Source organism: Bubalus bubalis, chromosome 9 (assembly GCF_019923935.1).
Source record: "Bubalus bubalis isolate 160015118507 breed Murrah chromosome 9, NDDB_SH_1, whole genome shotgun sequence".
Classification (NCBI taxonomy): domain Eukaryota; kingdom Metazoa; phylum Chordata; class Mammalia; order Artiodactyla; family Bovidae; genus Bubalus; species Bubalus bubalis.
In genome coordinates this window covers 85,007,267-85,034,202 of record NC_059165.1, presented here as the reverse complement: position 1 = coordinate 85,034,202, position 26,936 = coordinate 85,007,267, and the positions used below count along the sequence as shown (strand labels likewise).

The 26,936-nt window shown below is 38.5% G+C and overlaps 1 protein-coding gene and 2 long non-coding RNA genes across 11 annotated transcripts in view; 2 read left to right on the top strand and 1 right to left on the bottom strand.

Moving 5' to 3' along the window:
- Positions 1-26,936, top strand: part of LOC112586947 — a 506,468-nt gene that overhangs the window by 214,824 nt on the left and 264,708 nt on the right. The window lies entirely within an intron of this gene.
- Positions 1-26,936, bottom strand: part of CCDC192 (coiled-coil domain containing 192) — a 220,464-nt gene that overhangs the window by 129,929 nt on the left and 63,599 nt on the right. For all 4 annotated transcript variants that reach the window (XM_045166619.1, XM_045166620.1, XM_045166618.1 and 1 more), the window contains 2 exons: positions 18,394-18,525; positions 17,434-17,490 (listed from right to left, as the gene is read on the bottom strand). In XM_045166619.1, coding sequence (XP_045022554.1) covers positions 17,434-17,490; positions 18,394-18,525 — 189 coding nt within the window. The remainder of the gene's footprint in view (positions 1-17,433; positions 17,491-18,393; positions 18,526-26,936) is intronic.
- Positions 19,526-21,311, top strand: LOC123335123. The gene is made up of 2 exons (XR_006553474.2): positions 19,526-19,628; positions 20,457-21,311. It is a non-coding gene; the product is annotated as an uncharacterized LOC123335123 (long non-coding RNA).

Sequence of the window (26,936 nt, the reverse complement as noted above, 5' to 3'; positions counted from 1 at the left end):
GCACTTAGATAAGTGTACTGTGTGCATGTACTGATCTAAGAACTTGATAAGTGTTCTCATTTAATGCTCATGACAACCATGTGAACTAGATACACATTATCATCATTTTGAAGTTGTGGAACTTGAGTCTCAGAAAATCAAACAGTCTGCTCAAGGTCACCCAGCTCATGAGCCAGGAGAGCAGGCTCTCACCCCACTGTCTGTCTGGAATGTTCAGAGGGAAAAATGTCTGATACAAGCAGTTGATGTTCAAGCATTTCTTAAACATTTATTCAACTTGCCCAGTTTTCTGGGGCAGAGGTGGATGTGTGGGTGTGTGGGTATTGTGAAGAAGAGATTGAGGCAGGTATAGAGGTCTTTTCCCCCATCTCTTCTTCTTCTCAGACCTTGACAATGACTCTTATACCTTATGATCACTGGTGTGAGAGCTCACATTTCCTCTTATGAATGTTACTGCTTAGTAAACTGGTAGTGATGATAGACTGATCATTGGGGATTAGAAGCTATCTAACATATGACTGGTCAAAATCAATTTCAATGCTAATTCAGCTAAAGTTAACAGCTTAGGTTTTATTTTACTTAATAATTTCAGTACTTCACATTTAACAACAAAATAAACTGCAAAATATATCCTATTTTTCCTCAACTATCAAAGCACACATTTCTACCTAACTTGTTATATAATCCCTTAAATTTCAAACAAATCCAAACTGGAAACTTCACCATCATGAAGGGCAGTTGCCTCTACTTCAACACTGACACCACCCACTTGCTCTCTCATGCAAGGAGAGGAAATTAACATTTGCTGATGGAGTGTTGAGCATCTGGAAAGCCTGCCTGTGGTTGAGAGTCCTGGCCTCACTAATGTAAGAACCTAAAAATAAGTAGGGGGTGGGGGTGGTGTGCATTGTCTTGAGAAGGAAAAGAATGTAAACAAACTCAAGGGGAGGAAGCTGGCTCATTCAAAATAAAGAGGATGGGGTACTGGGGGTTCTTCAGATGGCAGGGACCATACTCCATTTCTACCCAAGTTCTTTGGTTAGTAAGAACTCAAATAGGTATGTATGTTAAAAGAGGCTGAATTCTGACTGCTCTATATAGACCAGAAGCTCCCACAAATCTTATGGTAAGGCTTAGCACTGAACAAAAAGGGCCACTGGTCCTTGAAGGGCCAATAGTCATGGGTGTGGAGCAGAGGGAACAGCAGCCACACTGAACTAGAAAATTGTGCCCCTCAATCTTGGGATGGTAAAACCCCTGGGGTTCCTATGCAGACTCTGAGCAGGAGAGACCAGTCTTCCTGCCGAATGTCTGAGACCAAATTTCCTGCTAACAATGACAAAAGGAGGCCTTGGCAGATATATATATATATATATATATTTTTTTTTTTTTAAAGCAATTTGATATATTTTTTTTTGTCCATTGAATGTCATGGAACTAGATGTGGAGGGATAATTATGTTCTCTTTCATACCTTTTCATTCTCTGGAATTTATTGCCTAAATTTTAATCTCAAGTTTTACTTGGTTTAATAATAATAATTATCATGATAATTTTTATAAATCAATTTCTAATGTCACTCACTCTGGGATCATGTTCTGGATACCTATAGATATAAGATGAGATGAAAGACTTAAATTACTAGTGCAGCAGAATCTAATATCCATTCATCAAAATCCACTCTCCCTTCTTCTTGCATGCACAATTAAACTACCTTTTCCAGAATTCCTTGCAGTTACTGTGGCCTCATGACTGAGTTCTAGGCAATGGAATACAAGTAGAGGTTAGGTTCTTCACTTCCAGATATGGCCTGTTATACCTTCCAAGCAAACACATCCACAGTCTCTTCTCTGTCAATGGAAATAGAGAGGATCCCAAAGTAACTGGAAATCTACATGTCAAAGATGACAGAGGTGCCTTCAGTCTTGAATGACACTGAGTTATGATGAATGAACAGAACCTGCCCACCAACAAGAACTTTCAAAATAGACTATCACTAGAATGAGCTGGAGAAGGCAATGGCACCCCACTCCAGTACTCTTGCCTGGAAAATCCCAGGGGTAGAGGAGCCTGGTAGGCTGCAGTCCACGGGGTTGCAAAGAGTCGGATACGACTGAGTGACTTCACTTTCACTTTTCACTTTCATACACTGGAGAAGGAAATGGCAACCCACTCCAGTGTTCTTGCCTGGAGAATCCCAGGGACGGGGGAGCCTAGTGGGCTGCCATCTATGGGGTCACACAGAGTCAGACATGACTGAAGTGACTTAGCAGCAGCAGAATGAGCAGGGAAAAAACTTCTGTTGTGTTAAGTCACCAAAATTCTGGGCTCTCTGTTACAATACTAGTTGTATCCTAACTAATAAAATCAAAGTAACTGAAACAGCAACCATAAAAACAAGCTAACTCCCCTCATGTGTAATCACATAGTCATGTCCTCTGTAATAAACACTTCAAAATTATAGGATAGATGTAATGAAACAGATGTCTAAATTTAAAATTCACTATCAAGTTCTTATTTAGGATGCCTATAAATGTGCTTTGTTTGCCATACAGAGCATTCTATTTTATTTGAAATAATTGCCTAAATTTATGAAAAAAATTTCACTAAAAATTTGGATTTTTGTCTTCTGAAAAATTGGATAATTTGGCCAACTTGGGCTTTATTCTCACTTTTATGTAAATCATGCACTTTCCAGATTCATATGACTTGTCCTGGCCATCTTCCCTCTCTCGCATTACTTACTTGGCCTTTGAATGCAGTTGAATTTGCTTTTTGTGTTATTATAAATAGCTGGGGATTAAAAAAATATGCAATCCAACCAGCTATAGTTACAATGAGTAAAGATTAACTATTTGCATGTTATGCCCTTGACTTCATTTAATGGAAATTATAGAAACAGTCATATAAAATCTATTACTATACTTGCTGATTTGATATTTTTGATGGGTTTTTCCCTTTCACTATATCTCTCAATATCCCCTATATGAAATCCAACAAAAACTCATTTCAGAATTAACTCATTAGAAAATAAGTAATAACCTCTCCTCCCCCTAATACGATAAGAACTAGTTGATTATTTTCCCTGTTTTGCCTTTGACCATTCAGAAGACCAAAGCTATATTTCTGTTTCAACTATACTGTAAGGAAATTCATGACTTCAACACGAATACTCTATTTTTTCTTCTTTTACTGCTATTTTATTTCAATATATATTTTCTCAATTATGGTTATTTATATGCTTTAAAAAATTCAACTATTTCATCCTTGCATTTTTATAGACCATCTCAAATTCTTTGTGAAATTTAGAGTATAAATAAATAAGTCTAGTTAAATTAAACATTATAGTTAATGTTTAATAACAGTATAAATTATATCAAGAGAAGAGATAAAGTTGAATATTCATAAAATGCCAGGCTATATTTATTTAAGATATAAATTTTTATTTGATTATTATTTTTCCCTTTTGAAAATAGGATAAAGTTACAAAGAATTTCTTGGTATTTCTAGATCATTTGCTGTTAGCTAGAGGGACATGATTTGTTGTTGTTTCATTTTTAAAAATTTACATTAAAAAGCAGCCATCATCTACAGACAGATATGTTCTCTCATTTACTTGTCCGATCACTCCACAAGGCATCTATTGAACAGCTATTTGTGTCAAGAACTATGTGTGAATAAAGTCAAGTTCTAGAACTTGAGGACTCAACTAATGGAGTAGAATAAAGGCTAAAAGAGATATCCATAGAATGTAGACTAGAGGGAAGGTGAGTTTCTGTCTGAGGAGTCAGCAGAAGTTCTCACCCGGGGACTTGTGTAAAGCTTGTTGAAAGGCCAGTAGAGGTTGAAGTAGAGGCAAGGGCCTAATTCATGAAGAAATGGAGGCCTGAACCTGTAGATAAAGTCAGTGAATTCCAAACCCTCAAATCAGCACTATCTTTGAGTATCAGCTGGCAGGAAGGGATGGAGGAATAGGTCAGGAGATGAAGCTGGCAAAGGGAAAATTGTAGGGACCTGGCTGAGGTCCTTACTTGCCATGATAGCTATTTACTCTGTTGCAGTCAATGAGCAGCCTGTGAGAGTTTTAAGTAAGACTCATGTAACTGATTCTGTAGTCCATGGAACCAGTTCTGAAAAAACTGCTCAGGATGCTTTTATGGAATCAATCTTATTAATTCTCTTAAGGCTTCTTTTTAAAACTTTTATTGGAGTATAGTTGATTTACAATTTTATGTTAATTTCTACTGTACAGCTACGTGAATCCATTATACATATACATATAATCACTTTTTTTAAAGATTCTTTGCCCATATTGGTCATTACAGTGTAGGGAGTAGAGTTCCCTGTGCTGTACTATAGGTTCTTATTAGTTATCTATTTTATATACAGCAGTGTGTATATGTCAATCTCTGTCTCCAAATTTAACCCTCCCTGCTTTCCCCCTTGGTAACCAAGAGTTTGTTTTCTACATCTGTGAATATATTTGTTTTGTAAATAAGTTCATTTATATTGTATTTTTTTCAGATTCTACATATAAGCTGTATCATATGATATTTGTCTGTCTCACTGACTTCACTCTAGCTCCATCCTTGTTGTTGCAAATGGCATTATTTTGTTCTTTTATGGCTGAGTAATATTCTATTGTAATATTCTAGTATTGTATTATAATATTCTATTGTAATATTCTAATATTATAGTAATATTCTATATGTACTACATCTTCTTTTATTCTTTCACATTTTAGAAAGTTTATCTTTGTGTGTGTGTTGGTTTCTGCCAAACTTCAACGTGAATCAGCCATAGGTATACATATGTCCCTTCTCTCTTGAACCTCCCTCCTTCTTCCCTCCATCCCACCCCTCTAGGTTGTTACAGAGCCTTGGTTTGAGGTCCCTGAGTCATACAGCAAATTCCCATTGGCTATCTATTTTACATATGGGACATAAGTTTCCATGTCACTCTTTCCATGCATCCCATCCTCTCCTTCCCCCTACTCACATGTCCATAAGTCTGTTCTCTATGTCTGTATTTCCATTGCTGCCTGGCAAATAATTTCATCAGTACCATCTTTCTAGATTCCATATATATGCATTAGTATATATTTGTTTTTTCCTTTCTGACTTACTTCACTCTGTATAATAGGCTCTAGGTTCATCCACCTTGTTAGAAATGATTCAAATGTGTTCCTTTTAATGGCTGAGAAATATTCCATTGTATATATGTACCACGTCTTCTTTATCCATTCTGCTTTTGATGGGCATTTAGGTTACTACTATGTTGCAGGTGTTGTAAATAGCGCTGCAATGAACATTGAGATTGCATGTTGAGATTTATGCCCAGGAATGGGATTGCTGGGTCATATGGTGTTCTATATTAACTTTTTTAAGGACCCTCCATACTGTTCTCCAGAGTGGCTGCACCAATCTACATTCTTACCCACAGTGTAGGAGGGTTCCCTTTTCTCCAAATCCTCTTCAGCATTCATTGTTTGTTGATTTTTTTTATGATGACCATTCTGACCAGCATGAGGTGATAAGTCATTGTGGTTTTGATTTGCATTTCTCTCATAATTAGTGATGTTGAGCATCTTTTCATGTGCTTTTTGGCCATTTGTATGTTGTCTACGGAGAAATGTCATGTCTATTTAGATCTTATGCCCACTTTTGGATTTGATTTTGGGTTTTTTTTTTGGTTTTTTTTTTTTTTTGGATGTAGAACTGCATGAGCTGTTTGTAGATTTTGGAGAATAATCTCTTGTCAGTCACTTTCTTTGCAAATATTTTCTCCCCTTCCATGTGTTGTCTTTTGGTTTCTTTATGGTTTTCTTTGCTGTGCAAAGGTTTTTAAGTTTAATTAGGTCCCATTTGTTTGTTTTTGTTTCTGTTTTCATTACTATAAGAAGTGGATTGAAAAAAGATATTCCTGTGATTTATGTCAGAGAGTATTCTGCCTATATTTTCCTCTAAGCATTTTATAGTATTCAGCCTTACATTTAAGACTTTAATTCATATTGAGTTTATTTTTGTGTATGGTGTTGGAAAATGTTCTAATTTCATTTGTTTACATGTAGCTGTCCAGTTTTCCTAGCACCACTTACTGAAGAGACTGTCTTTTCTCCATTGTATATTCTCGCCTCCTTTGTCATATATTAGTTGACCATAGGTCAGTTCAGTTCAGTTCAGTTCAATCTCTCAGTCATGTCCGACTCTTTGTGACCCCATGAACCACAGTATGCCAGACCTCCCTGTCCATCACCAACTCCCAGAGTCCACCCAAACCCATGTCCACTAAGTCAGTGATGCCATCCAACCATCTCATCCTCTGTTGTCCCCTTCCCCTCCCACCCTCAATCTTTCCCAGCATCAGGGTCTTTTCAAATGAGTCAGCTCTACACATCAGGTGGCCAAAGTATTGGAGTTTCAGCTTCAACATCAGTCCCTCTAATGAACACCCAGGACCATAGGTGCATAGGTTTATCTCTGGACTTTATGTCCTGTTACATTGATCTGTATTTGTTATTGTGCCAGTACCAAACTGTTTTGATTACTGTAGCTTTGTAGGATAGCTGAAAGCCTGATTCCTCTAGCTGCATTTTTAATACTGCTTTGGCTATTTGGGGGCTTTTGTGTTTCCATACAAATTGTTAGTTCTAATTCTATGAAAAATGCCATTGGTAATTTGATAGGCATTGCATTCCACCTATAAATTGCTCTGGGTAGTATAGTAATTTTGACAATATTGATTCTTCCAATCTATGGTATATCTCTAGTCAGTGGTACCGATTCTGGGAGAACTGCCCAGGGCACTTTTATAGAATCAGTTTTATTATTGATACTTTTCTGATGATTTGTTGTTTAATTTGGTATTGATGCATTTCAGAAAGCATTTAGGGTAGATTGAAAAGGTAAATAAATTGAACGAGAAGTCACTAAAATAAGAACTTGAAAGATACATTAAGAAGGAGTTAAGGGTAGGGAAGCAGGTGTGAAGGTTGGTTCATACAGATCATGCCCTGGCATCCTACATTATCACTTTCTAGAGACAAGGTATAGAGGACTTGGCTCCAGCCTTTCTGATAGTCAAAATAACTATTAATAGAAGCACAGAATCCATGGAGTAAAAGCAAGTCCGATGCTCAGTGGAAGTGCCAATATTCCTGATACAGAGATTACAGAAAGACATATTCTCTAGTACAATAATAAATGTCTTTAACAATAATCTGACAGTGAATATATTGAAAAACTCCATAGGGCAATTTTTTTTTAATAAAATCTTCCCAAACTAAGTCATTAGCATCATGCTATACTACCTACCTCACATTCAATAAAAGCAATTCTAGGACAACTTGACGGAGAAGGCAATGGCACCCCACTCCAGTACTCTTGCCTGGAAAATCCCATGGACAGAGGAGCCTGGTGGGCTGCAGTCCATGGGTTCACTAAGAGTCAGACACGACTGAACGACTTCACTTTCACTTTTCTCTTTCATGCATTGGAGAAGGCAATGGCACCCCACTGCAGTGTTCTTGCCTGGAGAATCCTAGCGATGGGGGAGCCTGGTGGGCTGCCGTCTATGGGGTTGCACAGAGTCGGACACGACTGAAGCGACTTAGCAGCAGCAGCAGCAGCAGGACAACTTGATGCAGTCTAGAAATGTGACTTTTTGCTAATCTCACTTAATTCAGAAAGGATTTTAGGGTATCTATCTGAAAGGGAAAAGTGGACCTTATTTCAGGCACTCTTCTGTGATATGCTTCCTTTCATCCCAGCTTTTCAAAGCTAAATATTGAGCTCAAATATCACTCTTGGAGTGCAGTTAAGCACAGAACTCTCTGGTAGAAATGGTCAGCTGGGTTGGGGCTAGAACTAACATCTGGTTTTAGAAATTGTGGCGCCTGAAATAACTGTTGAAATTAAAAGGCTGCTCACCTTCCTTCACTCAGTCACTTGCTGATTAACTGATTCATTCATTTTTTTTTAACAAATATTTATTGAGAACCTACTACTGGGCAGACACCATGAATCAGAACCTTACAGTCTAATCAGAGATAAAGACAGATACACAATTCAATCAAAAGGAGATAGTTCTACAAAAGGCTTCAGAAGACATTCTCCAGGGGGAGAAATGAGCTAAGGAAGTACTAACGGACTCAGGATTCTCCTCAGAAATTAATTTTGAGTCTTTGATTCATCAGCTTCCTAGCACTCTCTATAAACAAACTGGCAGCTAAAATGAAGTACTCATTCCAACAGATTATTTGTGACAACCCCATAAAATTGTGGAACTGTTACTGCCACAGTCCATTTTGGAATAACTGTTAATAACTTTTTTGAACCTTGGTATGTGTCAGGCACTCTGCCAACTACTTCATAGGCATTACCTCACTTCGCCCGTTTATGTATCTTCCATGGCACCCTATGAGGCTAAAGAATGCTATTAGCTTCATTACTCAAATGGGAAGAGAAGAACTTTAGAAACCCTTGTCAGTCATGCAGCTGGGGTAGCAGGGTTAAGTCCCTAACCCAGCAACTAGCTCTCCATTACTGCTCTTATACCAGCAGGAATTAGGTTTTCCCAGGCAAGAATATTGGAGTGGGTTGCCATTTGCTTCCCCGGGGAACTTCCCAGCCCAGTGATTGAACCTGGGTTTCCTGCACTGTGGGGAGACTCTATACCAACTGAGCCACCAGGGAAGCCCCAATACCAGGCCCAGTGGCCTTTACAAAACCCTCATGATTCATATCTATAGCTTATCTCTCTATTCTTCATAACGGAAAGGTATGACTCTCACTCATCTTAAAGTGATTTCAATTATTAAGAGAACAAATAATATGATTTCTAGTAGCTGCTGATAATAATAGTATAGAGTGAGTTCTGTGTGAGCATTAATGGCTGGTGGTTTATAAAGATTAATGCAGCTCAGGAGCAAAGAGGAAAATTCTGGGAACAATCTTGTGTTGTTCCCACCTGATTTTTTGACAAGCAATTAAGAGTATACCAAAAATCGATGAATATATTGAAATGTTTGGGCCTCTAAACTCTGTATAATTCTTTTGAGAGGATATTGGTATAAGTCCAAGATTATCAAGTAAATGAAATACACGTTTGAAGAAATGCATAGTCAGCTAATAGGTATTCACAGAATAAATGGATTAGATTATGTGTCCAAGTATGTGGCTAACAAAAATCAGACACATGCCGTGATTCTAAAGTCGCTGGAGGGACAAGGATTGTCCTTGGGGGCTTGTTCATCTTGAACTTATTCATCACCTATGGAGAGTGAGCAAACAGGCCCCATATCCAGTTAGAGAAGGGAAAATGAGCCTCCTGGCTATCAGCAGAATCCAGGCTTGCTTGTTCTGAGTGACCAAACTCAGGCCTCAGGTCCCTGCATTCTCAATCTGCCTTCACTAGTACAGGATCCTACAGCTAATATGAGTGGCTCTCACAGCAACATTTTGTGCCTTGGCTTTCTGAGGCCAAAAAAAAAAAAAAGAGAGAGAGAGAGAAAGAGAAAAAGAGAGAAAAAGGTAATTTTAATTAAGGTCCTGGTGGCACTCCAAAGTTTTATACTGATATTGCCTCATCCATGTGCTATTAGTTATTTAACCACTTCTTGCTGGGCAAGAGCCATGTAATGGCTCATAATTCAGAGGGTACTGCCTTCAGAGATTATGAGCAACGTGCTGATGTGAAGTGAGAGCTCAGACTCTCTCCTTCCGTGCTCACTGAGAAGTTTGGCAGCAACACTCACCAGTGGGATTGGAAAGCCTCTGTCATCCTTCAGTGATTTGTTGCCTCTCCAGTGCAAGCACATAGGAGATGCGCCATGGGATAACCACATAAAGCGTTCAAATGAAGGTTCAAAATAGTCATTAAGCCCAGATAACCTAACCAACGAAGGTAGGATGTAGAGAGGGTTAACTATAATCAACTAACGCAATAAAAATATTTCTGAGATTTATCTCACACGCGGCCATTTAGTACCAATGGGTTCTGTTCATAAACAATCACTGAGGAATTTTCCATTTGGATTAACATGTCTGGCTCAAAAAGAAAGACCCACAGGGGAGGAATTTCCCCATTCCTCATTGGCTCCAGGTAGGACTCTATCAGATCCCATTAGCAAAGTCTCTCAGCTGATTCACTCTGATATGAGGTCTATAGATGATAATAAAGTTAAAAGATGATAATAAAGTTAATTTTTAGATATTAATTAATAATTAATTTATTTATTGATACAACCAGCACCTGTGTTGGCACATATATTTAGCAAAAATTTTCAAATGAAAGTGAAATCATGCTTATGAAACAGGGGCCCCGGAGTCAGAATATCTACACTCAGATCTTTGCTTTGTTCCATGTAAGCTATTTTCTGTGAGCAGGCTTCTTTGACACACTTTCCTCATCTGATAAAGGTGGAGTACTCCTTGCCTCACAGGACTGTTGTGAAAAACAGATGACATAATGTGGGTGGGAGCATTTAGAAAAGTGCAGGTTATTGTATGACTCTAAGGTATTAATTACTGTCACATTATCCTAAAATTAGTCATGACAAGCTGCAGGAACAAGGTAATACTTCTAGAGCACACAGAAGTGTGAGCTTTAGAGGGGAAGGAGCAGGAAGACCATTCTCCTTTGGTTCGTCAGTTGGACAAACATGTCCCATGTGCCATGGTCCCGGTTTGCTGTACTAAGAGCAAGGCCTGGAGATGCTTCCCAGAGGCAGGAGTTAGGAGGGTGAGAGCCAGATGCTGGTCAGGGACAATGGTATTGGTGAGAGCGGAGAGTCTAGGCTGAAAGAGATGGGGATTGTGCTGGACGGTGCAGTGATCTCAAACACGAGCCATCGTGAGAATCACTGGAGGACTTGAAAAACATATTGCTGGAACCCACTCTCAGAGCTTCTGATTCAGAAGGTGTGCGATGAGACCTCAAAACGTGCATTTCAAGTCCCAGGTGACTCTCATGCTTCTGGTCCTGGGGCCACACTTTGAGAACAATCTGGATAGTATAAGAATTACTGTATCTCAGCTGTAAACAAACAATCAAATCTGATTCTGATGAGTATACAGAAAAAGGGAATTTTCTTCAAGCTAGTTAGGGTTATTTGGTGGTTCCTAAAATGGACAGGAGTCAGATTCAGAAACAGACAGGAGCTAGAGCAGTCCTGGCCCAGCAGCTCAAGCTCCAGCGCCGTGATGCCTGGGTGTCACTGGTAGGGTATATCAGTTACTTGTGTTTTTCCTCTCTTGCTTCCCCTGAATTAATATTCAGAGTCCAGCTGGCAACATGCCCATTCCCAGCTAGTAGCTGACAGGGTACTTTGAGTTATCAGCCTTCCAAGACTGCACAATGAGAGAGACATATTTGGAAAGGATATCAAGGTACTGCTGAGGAGGGAGTGTTAATGAATGCTTAGGCAGCCAAAAAACAGCAGCAACAAAAATGGCCCATGTTCTCTATCATAGTAGGAAAAGACTAATTAGTAGAGGGCCTGGAATTCTAGGGGAGAGGAGTCTGCACTGGATCTAAATTGGTGACTCGTGTGGATCCTTACTTTGGAAAGTAAAATGGGAATTGATAGCTTCTTTAGAGAAGGAAAGGAAGCAATTAAACCAATTCTTTGGGAAAATTCTGACATGGTACTCATGGTGGTCCTTCCATGCCCTCTGCTCCTGACTCTGAGTATCAGGACTGTTGCTTCCAGGTCTAAGTATGTCTGTAGAAACTTTAGAAAGTTCAGGAGCTTCTGATTTCAAAGACACATCTATCTAAAGAAGAGAGAGAAGTTGCTCAGTCGTGTCCGACTCTTTGCGACCCCATGGACTGTAGCCCACCAGGCTCCTCGGTCCATGGGATTTTCCAGGCATGAATACTGGAGTGGGTTGCCATTTCCTTCTCCAGGGGATCTTCCCAACCCAGGGATTGAATCTGGGTCTCCCGCATTGTAGGCAGACGCTTTACCATCCAAGCTACCAGGGAAGCCTACAGCTTGAAGCACCCTGTATAATTCATTGGAAGGGTTTCTTCTTCTGGATATTTGTAACTGTTTATCATGAATTACTTCAAGCATACAGGACAGAATAAAGAATAGTGTCACACTCAAGCATTTATCATCCAGTCTTCTAGACTTCTCTTTTGGAATAATCCTATGGAATATTATAGACCTTTGGGCTCTGGTCAAATTTTGGTGGTAGCTAGACCAAGAGATGAACTAGCCATTGGGATGGAGGTGAGGGGTGAGGGGAGGCAAACCTCTGGACTACTGCAGACAATCACATTGTCGATGGCAGAGTGAATGAACAAGGATGAGTAATTATATTTCCCAAATACTACAAGTAGGCAAGCAATGAATTCAACAATTTGAAAGGCATTCATTTTAAAAGGTTTATTTTTCCCCTCCTTTAAGACTCATAGTCCTGATTCAAATTGCCCTAATATGGGCAATAATCTTTAAGTTATTATAAACACTCAGTTGAAATATTTGTTTAATCCCATATAGGTCTCTTAAGTAGATAAAATCATGCAGACTGGAGTAATGAAAATGCCCAGGGCAAGTTAGTCCTGTGGGTGGCTCAAGTGGGTGACCACGTGTGTGCTGAGAGGGGCAGTTCTTGGCAATCTTTCAAAAATGTAAGCTGTGACAAGGCTTCCTAAAGTTCATGGGTTGAGATTTTAATCTTCAAAATATTAGCAGTGACAGTTTTACTCTGAAATGTTGAGGCTTGTACCTTTTCCACATTGCATAGCTATCAATTTAATTATATAATAATATAATTTGACTATTGGTTTCTAGAAGAGTGAATTCTGAATAAAAAGAAACTAAGACCTTGGATTGTTAATTTTCATGTTAAGACCATAGTGTCCTTCATCTGCTCTTCTTACTTCTTCTGAAATTGAGGTTTCTTACAACTTTTTCTTTCTCTGCTATTTTTTCCTTTTATTTTCACTCTAAGGAATCATTACCTTTTTTGTTATACCTTGAAAGTATCCATTTCAGATTAAAGTAATGCCTTATGTAACTGGCATTTCTAAGGAATAACATTGCATAAAATAACTTTCCCAGAGATTTTAAAGTGAGCTATTATAAATTCCGAAGTAACCTTATTTTAAATTTATCCATTTTAGCAATTCATTTCAATGAAATCTGTACAAAGCATTGAACCAGACACTGTGAGAGGCATAAAGAAAAACAAACTTGCTCTCTATCCTTGAAGTGCTCACAGTCTTGGGGAAGAGCTGGGCCCATCAAATAATTCTGTTGTGGGTCATAGTGTGACAAAGGACAGAAGACAGGTGCAGAGGAGGGCTGTGAAAGTACCAAGGAAGGAGAGATCACTTCCAGTTTGATGGTCAGACAAAACTGTCTGGAAGGAACAATCTTGATAAAGCATGGGAAAAATCTGGTGAACACAATGATGGGGACATATTCCTGTTGCAAATGATCAAAGGTCCCAGGGCAGGAATTCATGGCCATACTCAGGGATCACAGATGTGTGATGGAGAGAAGACAGGAGAAGGGATTGGCCCCTCATTTTCAGTGTGATAAAAGCCATAGTCAGGATGTTGGACTTTATTCTGGGAAAATAGGCAACTGTGATAGCACTCGGCATTGGAGCAGGGGAAATGACACGATCAGGGTAAAATTCAGTTAAGCAAAATATATTGAGTGATTTGCAGTGAGCCCACACGTTCTTGGTGCCGCCCTCAGTGTCCTTCATGTCCAGTGCTGGACAGAGATGTAAACAGAGAGCATCAGTAAAATGTGAGCAGAAAGTAACAAAACTATAGAGCAACTGTGAAAGTGAAAGTCTCTCAATCATCTCTGACTCTTTGCAACCCCTTGGACTATAGTCCATGGAATTCTCCAGGCCAAAATACTGGAATGGGTAGCCTTTCCCTTCCCAACCCAGGGATTGAACCCAGGTCTCCCACTTTGTGGGCGGATTCTTTACCAGCGGAGCCACAAGGTAAGTCCAAGAATACTGGAGTGGGTAGCCTATCCCTTCTCCAGCGGATCTTCCCGACCCAGGAATTGAACCACCATCTCCTGCATTGCAGGTGGATTCTTTACCAACTGAGCTATGAGGGAAGCCATAGAGCAACTATACCCCAAAAAAATAAATAGATAAAACACAGTGTTTCAAGCTAAAATAGATGGTGTACAGGAGGTTAGGGAGCCTAGAGAAGGTACCCTGGGGGCTAAGGGAGAGGTTAGTCTTTGATACAAGTCTTACAGACGGAATAACATTTATTTGGAAAAAGGAGAGAGAAGGATAGCTCGGACCGTGAGAGCGCAGAGAGCAAAGTCCCAGGGCACCGACAGACGCTGGCTGTGTAGAGAAAGGTGACAGCTCTATCTTACTAGCTTACTGGACTGAGGCAGAGAGGGGTGAGCGAGAACAGGCAAATGAAGGCTAGGCATGGGACAGTCCTGTGGACAAATTTCCAGAGTAGCAGGAAGCCAGGAGAGCCTGCCGGTGGTCACATCCTGCAGAAGGGTTACACTTAGGAGGCACAGCCAGACAGAAATTCTAGACTCTATATGTGACTCTCACATACTGTAGGTGGTGTAAGTCCAAACTGCTCGAAAAACTCATTAATACTCTTGGTTATTTCTTAACCTTGAACGTTCCAGCACTATCAGGAGCTTTCTGATGTCCTGTCTCCTCACTGCATCCTCAGGGCTCCACTCCCACACCTTGGTCCATTCATCCCCCTTCTCTTCTCTGATCCTCCGGGACATTTCATTCTCCCATGAGTGTTAACCTCCAGCTCTGTTTGGTTTTCTGCCCCCACATCAAATCTTACACACAGATTTTTTATCCTTTCTCTTTTCTGCAAACAGGGCTTGATGGTGTGAGAGCAAGTGGGCTACATTGTGATTGGGTGAGGCGGTGTGCAGGGGTAGTGGGGGCTCTGAACTTGAATATGTTGATAATTTGGGGCTAGTAGCAATAATTGAGATCTGTGATGGTCAAAAAGAGCTAGGGATTGGCAGGACAATGGAATCAAAGACATGGAAGTGAGATAACTTGTAAAAGTATACTCAGAGGCAACAATTAGCAAAATATGAGATACAAGCAGAAACAGGTGGGATTTTAATACTGTTTTAAGTTTGGATCTACAGTATATAATAACACTGTGATATTATTCACCATGCCTAGGGAACACAGACAAACTCACTGAAGAGATAAGAATAAAAAATGATAAATTTGACTTTGTATGTGCTGAACCTAGGATAGCCACGAGATATTCAGGTTATATTTAGCAAACCTAGAGTTTTGATTCAATGCAGTATACCAGCAATCTCCAAGGTTGTATGCTTAAAATGTCACTCGAGAACAAATGCCACTGGGAAATTACATACTCTGGCCCTGTTTTGGAGATTGATTATACACTAATAAATCCTGCAGGAAGTGAACATATTTAATTTAACTTTATTTCCAATGCCCCTCTCATATTTTTTTTCAGAATACCTATTAACATAATTTAAATTTTTTTCCAGGAACAGTGTTTTAAGAAATGCTCATTATAGCACTAAGGAGCTGTGATCAGAAGATTATTAAGATAGAATTTGGTAGAGGAGGAAGGTATGCTTATTTGCATGGAAGGAAGAGTTGAAGAATTATGAACTGATTAATCACTCAGAGTAGATAGAGAAAGGAGACTAGAGATAGAAGCTTTATCAACATGTTTGACACTTCCAATGGTGTGTGGAAAATACAATTTAGAGAGGTAGCAAGTTGAGAGAGCAAAAGCATAGATTTCACAATCAACATGTGTGTGACAAATGATCTAATTTCTAAGACTCAGTTTTCTTATCTGAAAAATAATGCTCACCTTTTTGAGTTGTTTTGAGAAGTAAAATAGGTAATACATAAAGCACCTATCACCTAGGAAACACATGGTCCACTTCTGTAAACATTATTATTAACATTATTTTCATTTAAATATTCTTGATGAGTAAGCAAAACTTTAATGATTAATCTGCTATATTATAAGTTGAGCATTGACAATTACACAGGAGAAATCTCGTTGGTTGGTATCAATACCCTAACACAAGGGAGCATTCCCAGTTCAGACACACCTGGGGCAGGAACAGCATGGAACAGGAATCGACTCTGCAGAAGCTGAACAGTGGAAGAAGACACTGCAGGAATTTCCCTAAGGCTCCCATGACCATGATTTTTCATGTTTTTCATGAAGAGATGCTGGAAGCTAATAACTGAACCTTAGCAAATCTCTCTCCTTAAAACATTCTGAGCTACAAACCCCCTGGGTGAATGGCTGTAGGGATCCACCTGGCATGAGGTGACATCCATCCATGAGATTTTCTAAGCAAGAGTACTCCCTACCCCAGGACAAAAAATGGGGAAACTATTGTGGTTTTTATCCAGATCAGATCACTGCAAACCTCAAAGGGCTGGTGACCAGAATATATTATTCTGTGGTCTTTTCTCTAGGAGTTCTGGGCTGCAGGCTCTCAGATCTCAGATAGGTCTGAGTTTGTTGTTGTTCAGACTGGCCATGGAGGGTGACTGGCCACTCTTCTTAATCAATAAGTCATTCCATAGTACGTGGGATGTGGATGGAGGAGATAACTGAGAGGAGGGCGAGTGACTCTTTGAGGAAACGCTCCCGGCATTCTCAGATCCTTGACAACGGGCAGTGACAGGACCACGGCCATTGGTTTATGCACATGGATCCACAAGGCTGTTGTGGCAGGAGATGCTCATTAAGCTGTTCTCTAAGTGAAGACAGGGTAAAGTATAAATGAAATTTCCCCTGGAACTTCAGAGGGTCTCTCTTTCTCTCTCTCAGGGAAGACTTGTAGCAGAAAATGGGCAGTTCATTATCTGATTTGTTCATATGGTCATTAGCCTAAAAACCAGAAGACTGGGGCAAAATAAATATATATAAAATAATGCTGCTCAAAATATGGTCTAAAGATGGGCAGCAGAAGCATCTGAATCCAGCATTCCCTAGCAGCACATATTTTCAGGTCCTTTTCTAGGCATACAGAAAACTGTTCCAAAAAGTTTTCCGGATACTTCTCCATATACAAAGTTTAAGAAGAACTGTCCTAGGCCTATAGGAGAGGTGTCTAAAGTTTCGACTTCTGTTCACTCACAACTAGCCCAGCTTGCTTGTTTTTCTACCCTTAGTTTCCAGTTCTCTTATCCTGATCATATCTGATTAGGTCATCTGGTTATATATAAGAACTCAGTCTTACAATTTTTATCATCAGTGTAAATCAGAATTCTATTTATGGAAAACAACTCTATAGAGGCAGTAAAAATGCTGGTTCTTAGCCCTGTGACTTGTTTGCAGTGGAGAGACTATAGTTACAACTTTTGAAACATTTCTGTTCATTCGCAGAATAACAATGATATAAAATAAAGGATGAAAAAAGGTGGAAGACACTTACATAGGCTGCAAGTTGCTCCTGGGAAGCTTTTACTTCAGCTTGTAATTTCTCAATGCACTGAAAAGGGGTAGAGTTTAGAAACAAAGTGTGTAACTCTTCCTTTTACATATTCAAAGTGTTCCAGATGTAAATATGTACTGGTTCTCATATTTTACAAATGGGAGCATTATCTCAGCTAGATGTTTTGAATATCATCATTAAATAGATCATCGCTCCCATCTCTTTCTCTCTTCCACTCCATGGAAGAACCCATCAACAAAGTATATGAATATAGTAAAAACTAGGTCATGATTGGGAAAAATAATGTTTGCTTGATGTACTGAAGATAAAGTTAACCTATCTTATATCACATCATGTATACATACATGTGGGACCCAATGAATTGGTATCTGTCTTTGGAATATATGGATATATTTTAATGTGAAGATATATATACCTATATATAGATACAGATTATCTGTCTATCCATCCCTCTATCACAAAAGCAGATACAAAACAACATGGGTTGAACAAGAGATAAATTTACATAATGACATATATATAAATGTCCTAAGATTCAGAGATTGGTAACTTCTTATAAAGTAATTTATTAAAAGTCTATGAAAAAATGTTTTGATCAACTTCTTTCACTACCCAGAAAGAAGCTATTGCTTGATTAAGTTCAATTGAAAACTAAGAAGTATTTGTATAGTCAATATCACTTATAAAATAAATAGGATATTCACTTAATATGATTCAAAAGAATACATATCAAACTTAAAAATATCACCAAGAAAGTTTATTTTTGTATGTGAATATTCTATCAGGAAATACAGTTACATTGAGCAAACACAAAAACTGTGATTTACCATCTTGAACTTAAATATGAACTTCCAGCCCAGCCAGAAATGACTACAGGATTGTCAGCTCATATGTTTAGGTAACTTTTAAAATAAAGATTATTCTTCTTCTATGACATACCTGGTCTTTTGCAAGAACCATTTTTTTGTATGGTTCTCCACTGTCTTCCCTACAGTCCAGAGCTTCTAGCTTTTTCTCCAGCCAGGAAACTTGCTCAAGCAGCTTTGATTTTGTTCCTTCCGAGACTGCAAGCTGAAGAAATGTGCTTGTAAGGGTATGGAAGTACAATGACTTTTTTAAAGCTTCTTTTATTAAAGTCCAATTTACAAATGAATTGCCTTCCATCAATATCTATTAAATATGAAAATGGCTTTTGAAACATTCTCATAGATGACAAATGATTAGTAAAGAGAGATAAGGAAATAATTTTGATTTCATTTATTTTTAATAATAAAGATCTTTCTGGGCAAGAGATGAGACCACATAGTTAAAGCAGGCAGAGAGATGTCTAGTACAACAGTCTCAACACTCATCTTTCTTACGTTTCAACATTGTATTTTATTTGTACAGCTGAATCTGAAATCTGTATTGTGGTTTAGACAGGGTTCTTGAAACTTAACTCTTTGGAGGCTACCTGCTCAGTCACTCAGTCATGTCCAACCCTTTGTGACCCCATGGACTGTAGCCTTCCCACCAGGCTCCTCTGTCCATGGGATTTTCCAGGTAAGAATACTGAAGTGGGTTTCCATTTCCTACTCCAGGGGATCTTCCTGATCCAGGGATAGAACCCACATCTCCTGCACTGGCAGGTGGATTCTTTACCTCTGCGCCTGGGAAACCCCCAGAATACTAGCTAGTTATGCGTGCGTGCTCAGTCACTCAGTCATGTCCGACCCTTTGTGACCCCACGGGAGGCCACAGCTCTCTAGAAAGAGGAGGAATTCTGACTCCCTCCCTTGAATTTTTAGTATAGCTGTAAAGAATCTGCCTGCAGTGCAGGAGCAGTAGGAGATGCAGGTTCGATACCTGGGTTGGGAAGGTCTCCTGGAGGAGGGCCTGGCAACCCAGAGCAGTATTCTTTCCTGGAGAATCCCATGGACAGAGAAGCCTGATAAGCTATAGTCCATGGGATCACAAACAGTTGGACACAACTGAAGCGACTTAGCAGCAGCAGCAGGATAGAAGGAGCTGAAGGGAAATGCAGGAATGTCTAGTTAAAATCAGATGATCAAGGGCTTTGGTTATTGTCATAGGCTTCTCTATCCATAGGATTTCCCAGGCAAGCATCCTGGAATGGGTTGCGTTTCCTTCTCCAGGAGAGATCTGTGCTAACCATAACCATAAAATGTCTCAAGGTGAGTGTTTTCCTGTTTGTAGCTTTCTCTTGAGGAGAGTGGTACTGGGATAATCCCTAGTCCCTTAGCTTCCCTGGAGAGTCCCTTGTGATTTTTCTTTCTAGCTCAGCAACAATTCTGAAAGAGTCCCTGGAAAGGGACATACAACTTTGTATTCATTCCAGATCTCGGGCTCTGAGGCATGGCTTATCTCTAAGTATCTTTTTCATATTCCAAGAATTATTGCAAAGCATACCATCTCATCTTGAAAAATGCAACAAATATTTAGAGACATTTACCAAATGGAGAGGCATTGAGAGGTTAGTCTGTCATGGAAATAAGTTGGGTACATCACGTATGCTGGTATCCATCCATCCATCCATGCACATAACCATTCACTCAACAAGTATTTGTCTAGTTGGCTCTCTGCAGCCATTGTGTTATATGCAGGGAATGATGAAAGCTCAACAGGAGGGTCAGAAAGTGAAAGTTGCTCAGTCGTGTCCAACTCTGTGACCCCATGGACTATACAGTCCATAGAATTCTCCAGGCCAGAATAACGGAGTGGGTAGCCTTTCCCTTCTCCAGGGGATCTTCCCAACTTGAGGATCAAATCCAGGTCTCCCACATTGCAGGAGGATTTTTTTTTACCAGCTGAGCCACAAGGGTAGCCCAAGAATACTGGAGTGGGTAGCCTTTCCCGTCTCCAGGGGATCTTCCCAACCCAGGGATCGAACCCAGGTCTCCCACATTGCAGGCAGATTCTTTACCAGCTGAGTCACAAGGGAAGCCCAAAAGGGAGGGTCAGAGGGAGCACATGTGCCGTGAACTGTTGTTTTTGCCTTTCAGCTCTCAGTGACCTGGGAGGCCTGACGTACTCTGCCTTAATACTAATACATCTAACTCTTGGGTGCATGATGGTTTGGAAATGTAATCTGATTTATCTGAGCACCCTTCCATTTTATCATAGTAGAGTGTAATGGCTGAAGACACAGACTCTGAGACTTTGGGTAAAAGTCTCAGTTTGCTACTTGCTATCTTTGTGATTTGGACAAGTTGCTCAGACTCTCTGGGCTTGACTTTCCCACCTATAAATAGGAATGAGGATAAAAAGAGTGGTACTTATCTCGTGCATTTGTTTTGAGGTTTATACATGAGTCTACACAAGAGAAACACTTAAAACAATGCCTGGAATACATAAAACACTCAGTAGTTCCTATTATTATTTCTTCTACATCCTCTCGACTGCAGTAAGCATTCACATAGGTTTTATCCAAATATTCATTATTTATCAAATTATAAAATAAAGTGTCTGAAGATGTCACAGCCTCTACAAGCTGGTTACCCTAAACTCAATTTATATTTGGTTTGCTCACTTCCTGTAACCACTCTAGTCTTCAGGGAAAAGTCCTCTCTAAGTCTGATGTATTTTTTTAAATCTCAAATATATTCTTTCTCAGTCTGTCCCATTTTGTTCCCATATCCTGAATGCTTGATCCAGTCACCATTTGGTTATCTTTCTTTTAAATCTACCTCCTATTGTTTTTAGGCCTTTATTCATTTACTCAATAGATATTCATGTATTCACTCATTGCTAAATAAATATGTTGGATCTTTATTATATGTAAGCTTTGGAGGTAAAATATAAAGGTGATATTGTCTATATTTTCACAATTTACTCAGAAAAGCAGACAATTTAAAAACTATTCCATAATGTGAAAGTGTATGCTAAGTCACTTCAGTCGTGTCCGACTCTGTGCAACCCCATAGACGGCAGCCCACCAGGCTCCCCCGTCCCTGGGATTCTCCAGGCAAGAACACTGGAGTGGGTTGCCATTTCCTCCTCCAATGCATGAAAGTGAAAGTGAAGTTGCTCAGTCGTGTCCGACCCTCAGCGACCCCATGGACTGCAGCCTTCCAGGCTCCTCCATCCATGGGATTTTCCAGGCAAGAGTACTGGAGTGGGGTGCCATTGCCTTCTCTGTGAAAGTGTATAGATAAGTAATAATATTAGTACTACTTAAATGCTTACTGGGTACTTAGTACATATCAGATATTCTGAGAACCTTTTGTTTTCATATTTATTTCAGTTTAGCTTCATATTCATTTTACAGATAAGGAAATTCAGTGAGGTTGCATAACTTGTCTAAGGACATAGATAGTAAATATTGGAACCCAAGTGTTCAGTAGTGGACATTAGGTGTGACTCCCTAAGCCCAAGTCTGACCCCAGAAATGGGGCCTGATAATCATGACAATCCCATTCTCTTTTCTTCCATCCATTTTCCTCCCATTGGTTTAGGAATCAAGGCCTAAGCCAATCAGATCCTGGATCTTCTCTGGCAACAGTTAATGTGTAGGAAATATGACCTAGTTTGTACCACCCACGCTGGCCAGGAGGAACTCTAATGATTTGGAGAAGCACTTGCTCTTATCCACAGACATGAATGCTACCATAGCCATCCTACAAACATCCAGGAAAGCGGTTATATGACAAAGCCACTCTCTGGATGGAAGTGTGGACAACAGAACAAACCTGGGCCTTGTTGACACTACTTAAATGTTTCTTCAATTAATTTTGAAGCATCTCCTACCTTGGGACTTACCTTTAGTGAGTTTATAAGTTTCCTTATTGATTAGACATTGAGTTTTCTCTTATTTGCTACCATAAGCATTCTGCTGATAAATTGTCTGATTCCAAAATTGCATAATCATGACCATAAGTGTGTAAGATCTATGGAAAAATAGCAACTAACATTTGTTTGGTAGCTACAGCATACCACACATTTTGTTTATATTGTTGTTGTTGTGACTATTTTAAAGATTGGAAGTTAGGTGCTTTTAGGGGCTTTCCCAGAGCTAATAAGAACAGGTTGGATTGGGATCTACATTGGTCTGTTTCCCACTTTGGGTTCTATAGTAAATCCAAACCCTAACTCTGAGACTGCCTGCAAAGATGAGATCTATTTTTTTCCCCCGATCATGTGGCTTTCAGCACATTTTCTCTGTGTGTTCACTTATTTACACGAAGGAAATTTATTTTCCTTTTTCCTAAGACTTGAGAAAAGTCTGTCCTGCCATCTCAGTCCCTTTTTATATACACACCAACCCCATCTCTTTGCTCTCCTCTTATAATAAATTTGTCTGAATATCCCTTTGGCTCAAATATGTTTAGCTCAGATTCAGCTTATCTCTAACAAATCTTGACATGGAATCACAATATCTATATTTTAGGCCTGACCCCACAACCCTCTGATGTTATGACCTATGAGCCCATAATAAAATTTTACTATGTCACTTTGCTATGTTTTTACAGGGTAGTTCTCCAGTCATATGTATTCTAACTAGGTTGTAAATTTCCCAGAAGGATGGATGGGGAGAATTCTGTCAAAACTTATAACAAAATTCAGTCAAATTGGCCAGAAATAATATTTGCTAAAAACATTCCATTTATTCACTTTTTAAATCATGTTTTCTTTATCATATGTTTCATAATCTCACAAAAGCAGGATAAAGGGATCTTATTATCTCTGCCTCATGTGGATACATTGAGGCAAGAACTTATGTTGGATTGCATTATAATGATGAAGCTGTTTATTAGCATAAGACTACTGATACTGCCCCAGCCCTTTTGAAAATGACCTATCAGATAAGACTGATAATCCAAAAGGGAAGAACAGAAAAAATGAAAGAAAAGAAAATGAAATAACATAATTATATATCTAAATATTTTTAAAGTACTGAATAAAAGAATATACTCTATTACTGAGTTGCAGGATAATAGCTACCATTTTGAATTCACTCCATTGTTTTGATTGGAGTTTTAGAACTTTTCAAAATTTAATTTTCAATTCAGGAAGCTCTTAGGAATGCTGCTTAAATTCAAATTCAAATTATAGGATAGAAAACAAGGTATCAAAGAAAGTAAGAGGAAATCTAAGTTAGTAGCTGCAAGATATCTCTATTGAATTTAAAAACTCTAGGGGCCTTGGGCACTACTTCCTTTTTATTGCTTTTGTTTTTTCTTTTTTCATAGGAACTGCTTAGTTTTATAGTTACTTGTTTGAAAGAGAATAAAGATAAAAGCTCAGTTCAACTTAGTATCAGATATCCGCTTATAAAGAGAGAGTATAAATGCATTATTCTTTAAATAATCAATTTCTATATTTCCTAACCAGCTATCTGTGTTGAAACATATGGTTCACATGATGTTGGGAGGCTAATATTCTTCCTTTGATTTTTGAAGAGTTGGCCCCTTCCCCTCTGCCTGATTCTAACAAATTTAGGCAGAGGAGATGATTTTAAAAGCATGAACAACATTTGTCATTAGAATTATGTAAAACAAAGGAACAACTTTCATATTACGCATTTGAGGCTGTATAAATCCACTAAAATATTCAACTTTAATATATACCTCGGTATTCAATAGAAGATCATCATAAATGTAATGCAATATCATTAAAAGTCAAAGGAAGATTAACTGTATTCATTGCACAGCTTGTTGATGCAGTCAAGAAAGTGTGTTGATACATTTCATATTAATATTCAAGATGAAAGTAAAAAAAATGACTTGCACTTCAAAATCATGGCAGATTAAGAAGCTCTAGGAATTGGTTCTCCTACTTAAATAATTTTTGAGCTGGCAAGAACTGTCAGAACCAACCATTTATTAGCACTGGATTCTAGTGGAATACTTTCAGTATCTAGGAAAGCGCTGGATGAACAAAGATGCTGGCATTCAAGGAAATCTCTGTAAGGTCATTGGCTAACTGCAGAGGCAATGGAATTGGAAACTTTAGTAACCACACGAGACAAAAATTACAGTCTCTGCAAAATTAGTTTGGAAAAGTAACTAAACAAACATAAACTGTAGAGGAGGGAAGAATTGTATATGGTCTTGGGGAGGGAGAAAGAATCTGATTTCCAGAGTTACTGAATTATAATATTCAAAATGTCTAGTTCTCAACAAACAAGTAAAAAGATCACCAAGTAAAGTATGACTCATTTATTGGAAAAAAATCAATTGATAAAAACTATCCACGAAGAAGCCTAGACATTGAACTTTTGGACTTAATAAATGAATACTTTAAAATAAGTGTCTTAAATATCCTCAAAGAGCTGAAAGAAACCATGGACAAAGAAGTAAAGGAAATAAGAATGATACATATACAGATAGAAAATATATAGATGGATAAAAATTATAAAAAGTAAGTAGAAATTCTGAACTTAGGAAACAAAATAGTTGAAAAATTACTGAAACGTTTCAGTAGCAGATATAAGCTAGAAGATGACAGAATCAAGTAAACTTGAAGACGGGACAACTGAAATTACCTGATGTAAGCAGCAGGAAGAAAAAGGAATACAGAGAAGTGATCAGAGCCTAAGAGATTTATGGACACTATGGAAAGCTACCAAGTATACCAATATACACATTATAGAAGCAAATAGCTGAAGAAGATGCAGAAAAGGAAAAGGGAATTAAAATGGTACAGAAAAATCAAGCACAAAAGAAAGCAGCATGGAGGAAGTGAGTAACAAATAGATGTAAAATACAGAGAAAACAAATAGCAAAATGGCAGAATTATGTCCTTTATTATCAGTAGTATTTTAAAAGTAAATGGATTAGACCCAGCAAATGAAAGACAGTGACTAGAGAAATGAATTAAGAAATGTGATCCAAGTATACACCACTTATAATAGAGTAACTTCCACCTCTAAGAAACAAATAGTGAAAGGAAAAAAAGATATTCCATGCACATAGTAGCCAAAAGAGAGCTGGCATGGCTGTACTAATATCAGAGAACATCAAATAGATGATGCCAAGTCAAATTTTTACAGAATACAGGGATATAATGATGAAAGAGTTAATTTATCAAAATTATAAATATACATCAAACAATAGACCCCCCATATATGAAACCATTAACAGAATTTAAGGGAGAAATAAATGGTAATAAATAGTCATAGAGTAGAGACTTCAATATCCTACTTTTAATAATGGATAGAAAATGTACGCAAAAGATCAAGAGCAAATAGAATCAATCAACACTACAAATAAGGTAGATCTAACAGACGTATTCAGGATAATCCATCCAACAATAGAATACACAGTCTTCTCAAGTGCTCAAGGCACATTCTCCAGGATAGACCACATATATTAGGCCACAAAATAATTCTAAATAAGTTTAAAAGGATTGAAATTATACAAAGTAACTTCTCCAATCACAATGGAATAAATCTAGAAATTAATGACAAAAGGAAAACTGAGAAATTTGAAAATAAATGGAAATAGCACATTCTTACAGAATCAATGGGTCAAAGAAAAAAATAACAAGGGAAATTAAATATCTGGAGATAAATAGAAAAACAGAAGAAGAACATACCAAGACTTAGAGGATGCAGTGAAGACAGTGCCAGAGGGAAACCTATAGATGAAACATGTACATTAAAAAAGGAGAACTGTTTTTTTTTGTTTTTTTATTTTACCTCAACAGCTCCATTTATTATTTGTAAGCATATATTTTTCACAAAAGTTTTAAGGGCAAGACATTTTTCCTTATTTTTTAACCAAGTTTTATACTTGCATCATAAGTGCATTTTCCCCCTTGGCTCAAATTCCACATGAAATTTATTTATTTAATTTTATTTATTTATTAAATATAAATTTATTTTAATTGGAGGTTAATTACTTACAATATTGTATTGGTTTTGCCATACATCAACATGAATCTGCCACAGGTATACAGGTGTTCCCCATCTTGAACCCCCCTCCCTCCTCCCTCCCCGTACCATCTCTCTAGGTCATCCCAGTGCACCAGCCCCAAGCATCCAGTATCATGCATCAAATCTGGACTGGTGACTCGTTTCATATATGATATTATACATGTTTCAATGCCATTCTCCCAAATCATCCCACCCTCTCCCTGAGTCCAAAAGACTGCTCTATACATCTGTGTCTCTTTTGCTGTCTCTCATACAGGGTTATCATTACCATCTTTCTAAATCCCATATATATGTGTTAGTATACTGTATTGATGTTTTTCTTTCTGGCTTACTTCACTCTGTATAATAGGCTCCAGTTTCACCCACCTCATTAGAACTGATTCAAATGTATTCTTTTCAATGGCTGAGTAATACTCCATGTGTATATGTACCACAGCTTTCTTATCCATTCATCTGCTGATGGACATCTAGGTTGCTTCCATGTCCTGGCTATTATAAACAGTGCTGTGATGAACATTGGGGTACACGTGTCTTTCAATTCTGATTTCCTTGGTGTGTATGCCCAGCAGTGGGATTGCTGGGTCATAAGGCAGTTCTATTTCCAGTT